A 12,443-nucleotide genomic window follows, 5' to 3' on the forward strand; every position below is an offset into this window, starting at 1 on the left:
AAAGAGTGTGAGAGTGGGCATCCTTGCCTTATTCCTGATCTTAGGAGGAAAAGCTTTCAGCTTTTCACTGTTGAATATGATGTTGACTGTGGGCTTTTCATGTATGATCATTATTATCTTGAGCTAATTTCCTTCTGTTCCTGGTTTGTAGCATGTTTTTATCATGAAAGGATGTTAATTTTGTCAAATGCTTTTTCTGCATCTGTTGAGATGATCATATGAGTTTTGACCTTTGTTCTATTAGAGTTTTACAGTCATTGAGTTGAATTTGTTCACATTTGTTGAATCAGCTTAGGTATGGTATGTATGGTCTTTTTAATGGTCATGCTATATGGTCCTTTTAATGTGCTGTTGAATTTGGTTTGTTAGTATTTTGTTCAGGAATTTTGCATTAATAATCAGGGATATTGGTGTGTAGTTTTCTTTTCTTTAGTATCTTTGCCGGGCTTTGGTATCAGGATAAGGCTGGCCTTATAAAATGAATTTGGAAATGTTCCCTCCTCTTCAGGTTTTTGGAAGAGTTTGAGAAGAATTGGTGTGAATTCTTCTTAAAGTGTTTTGTAGAATTCTTCAGTGAGACCTGGGCTTTTCTTTTTTGGAAGGTTTTTGATTACAGAGTCAGTCTCCTTATTAGTAATCGGTCTGTTCCAATCTTCTGTTTCTTCATGATTTAATCTTGGTAGGTTATATGTTTTCTAGGGACTTGTCCATTTCTTTTAGGTTATCCAATTTATGGTGCATAATTATTCAGTGTCTTATAATCTTTTTTATTTCTGTAGCATCAGTTGAAATATTTCCTCTTTCATTTCTGATTTTAGTTATTTGTCTTTTCTTAATCTAGCTAAAATTTTGTCAACTTTGTTCATCTTTTCAAAAAATTAACTCTTATTTTTGTTGATTGTTTTCAATTGTTTTTTTTTATTCTCTATTTTGTTTATTTCTACTCAAATCCTTGTTATTTCCTCCTTTTGCTAACTTTGGTTTTAGTTTGGTCTTTTTTGAGTTCCTGCAGTTGTGCATTTAGGTTGCTAATTTGAAGTCTTACATAAATTTTTTATAAAATAACGTTTGTGTGGCAGTAAACCACTGCAAACAATATCAAGACAAATGACAAACTGAAAGAAAATATTTCTAACATATCTCAGAGATAAAGGGCTAATATCCTTTATATATGAAAAACTTTTAAAAATCAAAGGAAAATAGGGGCTTCCCTGGTGGCGCAGTGGTTGAGAGTCCGCCTGCCGATGCAGGGGACACGGGTTCGTGCCCCAGTCCAGGAGGATCCCACATGCCGTGGAGCGGCTGGGCCCATGAGCCATGGCCGCTGAGCCTGCGCGTCCGGAACCTGTGCTCCGCAATGGGAGAGGCCACAACAGTGAGAGGCCTGTGTACCGAAAAAAAAAAAAAAAAAAAATCAAGGGAAAATAAACTGAGAATCCCAATGGAAAAATGGTAAAGTGACATGAACATTCACTTCACTTTCAAACAAACAAATATTAAATGGCTCTAAAATCCTCTGTAAAGATGTTTAATCTCATTAATGATAAAAGAGGTACAAATTTAAAGTATACTGAGGGAATTTCCCTGGCAGTCCCGTGGTTAGGACTCCACGCTTCCACTGCAGGGGCCATGGGTTCGATTCCCGGTTGGGGAACTAAGGTCTTGCATGCCGCACAGTGCAGCCAAAAAACAAAAAATAAAACAAAATAGTACCATTTCTCAGCCACTGAACTGGCAACAGTGAAAAGGTAGGTAACACACTCTGAAGGTGAGGCTATGGGGAAACAGGCACACCTATACATTGCTGATAGTACTACAATATGACAAAGCTCTTTCAGAGGGGAATTTGGCAAGATGTAACAAAATTTTAAATGTGTTCAATTTTTGATTTAGGAGTCTCACTTGTAAGAGTTTATCCTGAAGATATATTGTCATCAGTATAAAAATACATTTGCACAGGGCTGTTTGTTGTATCATTATTTGTAATTGTAAAATATTGGAAACACTTAAATGCCCACACATAGGATAGTAGTAGAATAAACTGTGGTGTACAGTGGAGTGCTATCTATGCTGCTTTAAAGAATGAAAAAGATCTCTAGTAGCTGATACAGAATGAAGTCCAGGATATATTGTTAAGTGAAAAAAGCATAGTGCAAAACAGTATATATTGTATGCTACCTTTTGTGTATGAAAGACAGGGATATGAGAAAATATGGTTATTTGTTGCAAAAAGAAATATAGGCAGGATAAATCAATAAGGAGATTGGTTACCTATAGAGAAGATGGAAGTGGGATAGAAGTGGTTATTGGGGGTAGTGACACATCTTTAAGTTTACCTTTTGGTATAGTTTTGACTTTTGGAACCATGTTAATTAAAGAAAAACTGTATGTTTACTCACACTATTCCTGACATCTAGTGTGTGGGTTTTCCACACTGAGCAATTCTGCAGTTCTCTGCAGACACCAACTAAGTATCCTGCAATTTAATTCAATTTTGACATTAGCTACCTGGAGTTACTGCAGACCCTAGAGGCTTATTCCCACAAGACTCTCCCCACCTTTAGACGCCAATCACAAGTACAGATTTTCCTCGACTTACAGTGGGGTTACATCCCAGTAAACCTATCGTAAGTTGAAAATATTGTAAGTTGAAATGCATTTAATACATCTAACCTACCGAACATCATAGCTTAGCCTGATCTGCCTTAAACGTGCTCAGAGCACTTACGTTAGCCTACAGTTGGGCAAATGGAATGGCTGTATGGTTACAGAATTGTTATAAGTGTATCAGTTGTTTACCTTTGTGATCTTGTAGCTTGCTGCCACTGCCTAGCATCACGAGAGAGAATCATACCCAGGAAAAGATAGTTCAGAATTCGAAGTGTGGTTTCTATTGCATGCATATTGCTTTTATACCGTTGTAAGGTCAAAAGATCATAAGTTGGGGACTGTTTGTAGTGGGTGCCCACATTACGCATACTTCTGTCCATCTTGGCTACAGATGAAGATTCCCACAACCCCCTCCTCAGGGTTGATTATTTGTTATAACGGCTCACCAAACCCAGGGAAATACTTTGCTTAATGTTACCAGTTTATTATAAAGGATACAAATGATCAGCCAGATAAAGAGGTACATAGGGCAAGGTCCAGAAGGGTCCCAAACCCAAGAGCTTCCATCCCTGTGGAGTTTAGGGTACACCACCCTGCTGGCACGAGGATGTGTTCACCAACCAAGAAGCTCTACAGACCCCTTACTTCAGGGTTTTTTATGAAGGCTCCATTACCTAGGCATGCTTGACTAAATAATTGGCCATTGGTGATTAGCTCAATCCCAAGTCCCTTTCCTCTCCCCAGAGGATGGAGCGTGGGGCTGAAAGTTCTAAGCTTCTAATCATGATGTAGTCTGTCTGGTGACCAGCCCCAACCCAGAATCGATCCAGGAGCCCACCAAGAGTTGCCTCATTAGAACAAAAGACATTCCTGTCACTTGGGAAATTACAGGGTTTTAGGAGCTCAGTGTCAGGAACCTAGGCAGAGACCAAATATATGTTTCTTATTGTGTCACATAATGTTTAATCCACACTTTGGAAAGGACCTGTGGAATACAAAGAAAAACAAATGAACCTAACAGTATTACTCAACAGAATAATATAACCACCAAAGGGGGGAGGGGTGAGAACTAACCCAAATAGCTTTTTTTTTTTTAAATATTTATTTATCTTTGGCTGCATTGGGTCTTCGTTGCTGCGCGTGGGCTTTCTCTAGTTGGGGCAAGCGGGGGCTACTCTTCATTGCAGTGTGCGGGCTTCTCACTGCGGTGGCTTCTCTTGTTGCGGAGCACGTACTCTAGGCGCATGGGCTTCAGAAGCTGTGGCTTGCGGGCTCTAGAGCACAGGCTCAGTAGTTGTGGTGCATGGGATTAGTTGCCCTGCAGCATGTGGGATCTTCCCAGACCAGGGCTCAAACCTGTGTTCCCTGCATTGACAGGTGGATTCTTAACTACTGCACCACCAGGGAAGCCCCCCAAATAGCTTTTTTTTTTTTTCCCAAATAGCTTTTTGAACACAGTACTTTAATTTAGTCTAAAGACAAAAAGAACTCAAACAAATATTGAACTCTAGTTAGATTTACCTTTCATAGGAATTTTGAAACTACTTTCTGTGTATTGTGGCATTGAATAAATGAGTAAAATATATTGATTATACTGTGAACCAGGTGTTTTACTGTTAGAGAAGGGAGTTTACAAATGGAAAGGGGAAGATTGGAACGAATTCTGTGGTGTTAAATTGGAATTGTAGGTATTAATATGAACTCATTGTTTTTAATATAGATGAAAATAGATATAGATACATATGTGTGTATATTGGTTTATGTTTATATTCCTTTATCCACTGAAAAGGCTTAGAAGAAAGACCCCAATAGCAGTGAGCACTCCTAGTTCTAGGATCTTGGTTTCTAAATACCATTCTTCACTAAGAGGAGCCAGAGCTCCTTGGAGAAGTGTGTAATTCCAGTGCTGGAGCAGGGAACATACCAGATGAGCATGGATCATCTTGTACCACGAAACAAAGAACATTCAAAGTGACCAGAATATATCAAAAGGATATAAGAAGTGGTTTGAAGGGGCTTCTTTTGGCCAAAGCTGGGATATATGAGCATCAAAATAAGTAACGATAGTAACAGACTAGTCATGGAATAAAATGAGAATTGATAGGTCCAAATATAAATAAATAAATAGTGATATAAATAAATAGTGGAGAAAGGAAAGCTTTTTCTTAGAAGAGAATACCAACTAATAAATACAGAAGGAATGATGGAGTTATGAAACGACCATTTTGTAACCATTATAATAATTGATTCAGCCAAGAATTATCAATGGATGCTGAAAGTAGTGGGTGAAAGTTTAAGGAAGTATGTAACATTTACATAGTCTCAAAAGTATTCACTCATAAATTATTTATTAATTACACAAAGGAAAGAATAGTAACTTACAGTAGATTAATTTAGCAGACACCATCTTAACTAAGTAAAGTCATTATTACCAGTAACAGGGCAGATGCATCCTGATACCTTGTTTCAGGAAGATACATTACTTCTGTGGTATTCCTGCCAAAATGCATAACCTGAATCTAATTCTGAGGAAATATCAACAAACCAAAATTAAGGGACATTCTACAGTGTAACTAGTCTGTACAAAAATGTCAAGGTAATACAAGACAAAAGTTGAGAAAATGTTACAGATTATAGGATGATAAAGAGACATGACAACTAAATGTAATGTGTGATTCTGTATAGTGTCCCGGATCAGGAAAAAAGGGGGAAAATTGTAGATGACATTATTGGGACAGTTGACTAAGTTGGAATATGGGTTGTGGGTTAGATAATAGTTTGTATCAATTTTGAATTTCTGGATTTTGATAAATGCACTGTGGCTATATAAGAAAAAAATCCTCCTTCTTAGGAAATACATTTCAGCAGTTGTTGGAATTAATCCTAAAGAAATAGGATTAGACATATGTGCTAAAATGAAAATACTGAATTATTCTTGTGGATAGTTGTATGAATAGTAGCAAAAATTTGGAAACACAGTTATTTAAATAAATCATGGCACATTTATACAGTGAAATACTACACAGCCCTTTAAAATTATATTGTAAATCTGCATTTACATAGAAAAATGTTTCTAGTTATATTAGTGAAGGTTTTTGGGTTGCATGAAATAGGATAACTCAGTCTAGCTTAAATGGCTGGGGTAGTTTATAGAAGCAAAGGAACAGCTGAGAAAGCTCTAGGAAGGAGAGACAGCTCTGGGGATCTCAACCTTGAAGTTCAAGAACTTTCCTTCTTTCTAGGGCACTGCCATTCAATTCCCCCCTCTTCCCAAAACAATCCGATTGGTCCAGCTCTTACAAGGGACAGGCCTTTAAAGGTCATTTGCTTATGTAGATTGGGCCCATTCCTTGAGAATAGGAAATCATTGTGATCCAGGAAGGCACCTCAGATGTTATCTACGTCAGTAGGATTTTATAAGAGTTAAAAAATCAAAGCACAGTACAAAATACTGTGTATAGTATGATCCTATTTTGTACAAGTGTAGATTGAGTTTTGGGATGGGAGTGGAGAATCAGGAGTTCTGCCTGGATATGCTATTTTGCGATTCCTATTAGACATTCAAGTGGAGAGCTGAATTCTTTTGTGGCCAGAGTGGCAAACAAGTACCATCAGCCCTTATATTTTCTAGATCAAAATCAGCCCTTCTCTTCCTGTGGTATAGAACTGAGGAGTCTCAACCCCTTTCAGACAGCTAAGCAAATCCTAAATTTGAAGAACAGAGAGTGTCCCGTAGGCACCTGCACAGCATGCGTTCCGTTCAGAGGTCGGGTCCCCATCTGGCCCAGATCCGTGTTAGACTTTTCCTCTCTCTCCACCCCCACCCACACCCCCATCTCCATCAGCTCCTCTGCTGTGTTAAGCAGTCTCATCATCATTCTCAGCTTCATTTTCCTCCCCTGTAAATTATCCTTGACTACTTCTTTTGTCTCTTTTTCATGTTCATTTTTGTTATAACGCAAATGATAAATAAAAGTCACCTAAACATCCCTTTTTAACGATCGAGGCAGTGATAGTTCAGCTCACAGAAGTAAACACTTTGAGAACCAGGACGTAATAAATGCAAATGTTTAATCTTTCAGATATCCACACAGAAGCAGTTCAAGCTGCACTGGCAAAGCACAAAGAACAGAAAATGGCTTTGCCCATGCCAACCAAAAGGCGGTCCACATTTGTCCAGTCTCCTGCGGATGCCTGCACACCTCCCGGTGGGTTTATCAGAAGCTTTCTGTCTGACAGTTACTACTTTGATGTTTCTCAAATGCCTTCTGCTTTTTCTTTTCTGAGGTAGGAGCCAGAGCTCTTCTCCTGCCATCAGGGGTGCATGAGAGTACACACGGAAGGTGACAGGTTTTGATTGTTGCATCATAAACCACACACAAAGAGAGGCCTCAAGAGTAAAGCTATTTTTTAAAAAAATTTCCTCTGAGTTTTCAGCATTTCCTTGCTGTAATCTCCAAACTCATATAGTCATAAATAAATAAAACCAAAGCTTAGGGTCTAAAAAATATCCTTCTGTGGTTAAGTGTAATAGTTATTCTCATTGACATCCAAAATATGACCCAGAGTCATATATGTCTTTAACAAATTTATACTCCTAAATCAGATGCTTTTTCTCTGCAACAGTCACAGGAATATGTGGTCTTGGGACAAAATTTTTTTGTGTCATGAGAGAGAGAAGTCATGCAAAGTTATAATAAATCTGGAAGACGTATGTAAATGTGTTTATATGTGTTAATATATTTTGTATATGTTTTTAAGGATCCACTTTCTATAATAGGATCAGGAGATCGGCGGGAACTAAGAGGCCCATCCCCATCCCCTAGGCTTGGAAGCCTTACCCCCCACCCCCATAAATTCATATTTGAGGAGCAACTGGAACAACTTCAAGTTGTCTTTTCTATTCAGAATCTTTCCCAAAGCTTTAAAAAAATTGTTAGATGAAATCACAGACAGAATCTCGATGTAGGCCTCTGAGACTAAACATAGTAAATCTATTTCACAGCCTCAGTGTAGTATCTGTCTCACTACCGTCATGTTACTGGTAATGAAATCTTTGGGGGAAAATGTTTCCTGTACTGTTTTGGTCTCAGCGACTTACCCTGTCTTTTGGGGGAGATTCCCGGGAAGGTTACATTTGTTGTGTGACTTTGATTCACAGCCGTCAAATTGAGCTGTTCACGCTGATCCTATTCCCTGGCCTGGGTTTATATTAATAGTCTTCTCCTAGGTTTTGGCTAACTTCTCAGAGCATTTGGGTGTGCTGTGGGCTCATTAACTGCGTGTGCTTTTTTTTCTTTACATCTGTGGTGTCAATATGTTCAAAAGAGAAATAGCTCTGTGGCTTCAAGTGTTTCTCAAAACGTAACACAGGATACCTCTTGCAGACCATCACAATGAGACATTTTGTGTCTATAGTGGTGCATACTTCCAGCCCACTCATTCAGAATCTTGGATGGCTTCCCTTCCGCATTAGTACAGCACCAGTTGGGTCCTCGTGGACAAAGGGGGCTCTCAGTTTCGTAGCTATTCCTTCCTGGCAGATTCTGCTGCAGCGCAGCTGAGGGTTCAGTTGTAGTAAATGGCAAAGGGTAGGGATCAGTGTGACTGGGAGTTCTTAGAAACAATCCTCTCCAGAGCTATACTAAAGAAATGCAGTTTCACAGTAAATAGTCTGCTCCCATGGCCTCTGGTGAAATGTGAGAGTGCAGCAAAGGATCTTAAGAATGCTCGGAAGGAATGGAAACCTTTTCTATCCCCTTACAAAAGTCATTGCCTGAGGGGAATTTACCAACTCTAAATCACGGCTATTCATTGCTGAATGAGACTATAGTCCTTTGGAATTCACCACAGGCCTCTGTATTTCTGAACAGTAATGTTCTCCTGTCTGCAGCCTTAAAGATGTGGCATCATTTTCTTGATCACCTTGTGGTTTTAATAATTTCATGATTGTAAAGATTCAGTCCTCTCTCCTAAGACCTTTATTCAGCAGAGCAGAGAAATAAAAAGGTTTCCTATCCATTTGTGTCCTCTTCCGGGAGCTCCGAATAGTACATGAGATGTTAGTATGCTCTTAGAGACATCAGTGTTGTCAAATAGAAGAGGAATTCTCTCCCAGCATGAGCATTGAGAGTACCCCACATAGCGGTTTCTAACATGGCCCCCACATAGAGCTGGATCTTGATGCTCTTGTTCAGCAATAACGCACGTGTCTAGGACAAATCCTGTGCTCCAGTGTGAGGGAATGTGTGGGAAGGACTGTATCATAAAGCTTCCAGTTAGCACCTTTCATGTGGGGGGATAGAATTTGCTCTTCCTAGGTTAGGATTTGGATTCCATTCTCTCCAAGCATCTGAGAACCACCGGTTAGAGACTTGGCTGTTGCACTTTAACCCTTTATTGCTATCTCCCAGAACCTGTTACAGCCTAACCCAGGGATGGCAGGTAGGTTTCATCTTGCATATTTACTCTGATAGCCCCCCAAACCCTGAAGTTTAGAGGAAACGCTGAAGCTGCGCTCTAGGGGTGGGGAGGAAGAGGAGAATTGACATTAATTATTGCTGGTTATAGACTGATTTTCTAGGCAGCTATAAAAGTGACCTTGCTGTGATTTTCTTTCTAGAAAAGTTGTGCCAGTCTTGCAGAGCAAAATTAACCTCAAATTTCACAGTATTTTAGTTGTGTTGTCCTTTGCGCACTGAGAAGCCACACCACACACATCACAAAACATGTTTCCAGTCAGAGCCCTTACTCTGCACGTGCTGTGCCAGGTGAACCTAGTTTCTGGGATACCTGCTAGAGCACGCTGGCCAGTCGGCTTCTTTGGGAGGCACCCAACACATAACTATCGGAATTACTGAACTGATGAAAATTTAGAGCTGTTTTTGGAGAGATTTAACAAAAAGGATTTAAGGAGTAAACTATGTCATAAGTCTTGGCTTTATTCGTAGTATCATATAGTCTGGAAAATATGGTAAACAGCATGAGAAATCATTTGTCTTTTGTTCATAAATCCTTCTCAAATAATAAAATGTCAATCAGCCTAAAATTTATTTATTGATATGTGCACTGCTTTCTGTCTCGTGGATTGGAAAATTTAAATTCTCCAAGTTGGTAGCAATCTATGGTTCTTTTAGTGCCTGTGGCCTCTTACATAGTCTTTTAGACTGCTTGAATTACTGCCATCCAGTTCCCTTTATGTGCTGAAACCATTTACTAATGTCATGAGGCAATTACCTCAGCTCTTTCTGTGTAGGGGTTCTTTGTGTAACACTATTACTCATTCATACAGATAAACACAATGCAAAAACTACAGCATATATTTTTTCTCCTCTAAGCTTTTTCTGCACCCGTGTGGACTTACCCTACACTGCGTTCTAAGGGTACACAGATGAACAAATAGACCACATAATGACCCCAAAGCACAGTAAGGTATTTTGACTGACTTGCATAAAATGAAGCTTAAAATTTAGAGCTCTGTGTCCACAGGTCTCTGCTTGAAGGTGCCTATAGTAGTAATTCATAGGGCCGGACAAAAGAGAAATTTACCTCTCTGCATTTCTATATGTGAAAATGATGCCCATGAACAGACTGGGATATTGTTATACTTTTAACACACTTTAATAATGCTTTATAGAATTATACTATGTAAAGGACTTTCATATACCAGTGGCTGCGCTGCCTCATTTGTTCCTCATAACCAACTACTCTGAGAATTGTGAAGTCCAGATTTCTTTAGAGATGAGGAAACAAACAACCTTATAGTCACTAAGTGATTTGCCCCAGGTCATTCAGCAATTATGTGTCAGGCTCCTTTCTTCATTTTCTTTTTTCTCTACTAAAGTGTCAGGTTTGGGAAGTCCTTTTTTACTTAATAGATACTCCTGTATGCGTGGTCCTGGAATGGGTATTATTCCAAGCAAATTGAATAGCTATTGCCTTCTGAGAGCTTATAGTCCAAAACACATAATAGATAGTTACCAACTTGGAGAGTTTCCCCGAAATATTCTAATTTTATTCAGAACCACAAAGTAAACAGAGATGGCAAATCAGACCTCTGTAAACGTGGTCTAATTAATAGATTTGGATCTTTTAATGACATACTTTCATTATTGGTATGGGTTATGAGCAAAGCTCCATAATTACTTGGACGATTAGTATTCAATATTCTTTAAGCCAAAGCACAATAAAAACCCACTGTATCAGATTGAATTTGTTTATTTCAATAGGTTATTGTAAAATTTAAAGTTTTCCAATAAAAGTAATTTCATAGTTACCATTTCTTGAGTACCTCTGTGTAACTGGTCAAAGGGCTAAGTGCTTAACATATATTTTTAATCATTTGTTCTCTCAACAATTCTCTGTACCATTTTACGGATGAGAAAACAGATTTAAAGAGACTCAGTAACTTGCTCTGACATCTGTTTCTAGCTATGTAGTCAGTTAGATAACCTGAAAGGTCTCTCCTAGAAAGAGAGGAAAGCAAATTTCTCTTTCGAAATGCTAGATAGAATATAACCAGCTTCCTTTTAAATACACACAGGAGCAAGAGGAAGAGAATGATCACTGAAAATCAGTGTGATGAGATGGAGCTGACTTTGGCTGCCCAGGGAGAGGGGAGACAGTAAACAAGGGGCCTAAATTTTAATTACTATAAGGGTAGAAAATATAAAACCTTGGACGTGTGTAAGGTTGGAAGCTGGAATTGAGACCCCAAGAGGGACTCACATCTTTAGCAGAAGGGGGAACTAGAAAAAATTAACCTGCCAACAAAAGAAGACCTTGTTGAGAAAGCTTGCCTGTTGCCTGGCCTTAGAATGATGGGGTCAGGGACCTTCCCTAACAATTTGTGGTTAGTAGGTACAAGAATTGAATTTCAGTGGCCTGCCTGGTAAGAACTAACGTTAGAAAGTGGTCCTAGGCTGATGATAACCTGGGGCACAAATGGTTTCTGGAAGGATACAGCATCAATCCAGGGACTTACGATCCCCACAGACGAAGATCCACTGATTTTTTTTTTTTCTTTTTCTTTTCTTTTTTGTTTCTTTCTTTAAGATCCACCGTGAAAGAGAATCAATAGAAAAAGAACAACAACAGCAAACAGTAGAATTAAGACCCGTAAGAACTGATTTGGGCAACAACAGCTATCAGTGGGGCAGAGCTAAGATTAGAATTCAAAGCAGTCTGATTTTAAAAGCCTATTCTCCCACTTGGCATATTGCCTCGCATTCTGCCATTCTGTCAAGTAAATGTTTTCTGGTAATTTTGGAGCTCTAACAATTGCTGCATGTTTGGTCTAACTTTTCAAGTAGGTAATAAGTTAAAAAAAAAAACCTCTCTTCTCACCCCAATATTAATTGTAATATTAGTTCATTTTGTGAGATGTTTTTTCATAGACCTGGGACAATACCTAGAAAAACAGTGGAGATCTCTTATAGGTAGAGTGACCCCGGAGTAATTATTACTAGTGAGTGCCTCTCCCTTGTAAGTATCCCCGTTTGGATGTTAATGGTCGGGCAATGCATGGGCCTCTGCTGATTAGGCTCTACATAGTGATTTTTCAGCCCCAGCCAGCTCTCTGTCCACACAGGTTACTGTGGGATGCTGGAAAATCTCTTGAGTAGCTCTGAACATCTCCCTAAGCCTTGTCTGGTGAATCAGTACTCACCCTTGTTGAGTTTAGTGCTAGATTAATCTGTTCAGAATTTGTAGCCCAACGTAAATTCAGAATGGACCTGCTTCCCAAACTAACCTTCTAATCTTCTCTTCCATATATGCTTTTACTCCCAGACTGCCCCTTCTTGGGTCTCTAAAGCTTATCCCTCCTAAGCTTC

The 12,443-nt window shown here is 39.0% G+C and overlaps 1 protein-coding gene across 1 annotated transcript in view; it reads left to right on the plus strand.

The window, feature by feature from the left end:
• The window catches only part of DIP2B (DIP2 acetate--CoA ligase B (putative)), a 231,646-nt gene that overhangs the window by 150,327 nt on the left and 68,876 nt on the right, over window positions 1-12,443 (plus strand). The window contains exon 4 of the mRNA XM_007452300.1: window positions 6,693-6,818. Coding sequence (XP_007452362.1) covers window positions 6,693-6,818 — 126 coding nt within the window. The remainder of the gene's footprint in view (window positions 1-6,692; window positions 6,819-12,443) is intronic.

The sequence above is a fragment of the Lipotes vexillifer genome, unplaced genomic scaffold (genome assembly GCF_000442215.2).
Source record: "Lipotes vexillifer unplaced genomic scaffold, Lipotes_vexillifer_v1.1 scaffold422, whole genome shotgun sequence".
In the NCBI taxonomy this organism is placed as follows: Eukaryota; Metazoa; Chordata; class Mammalia; order Artiodactyla; family Lipotidae; genus Lipotes; species Lipotes vexillifer.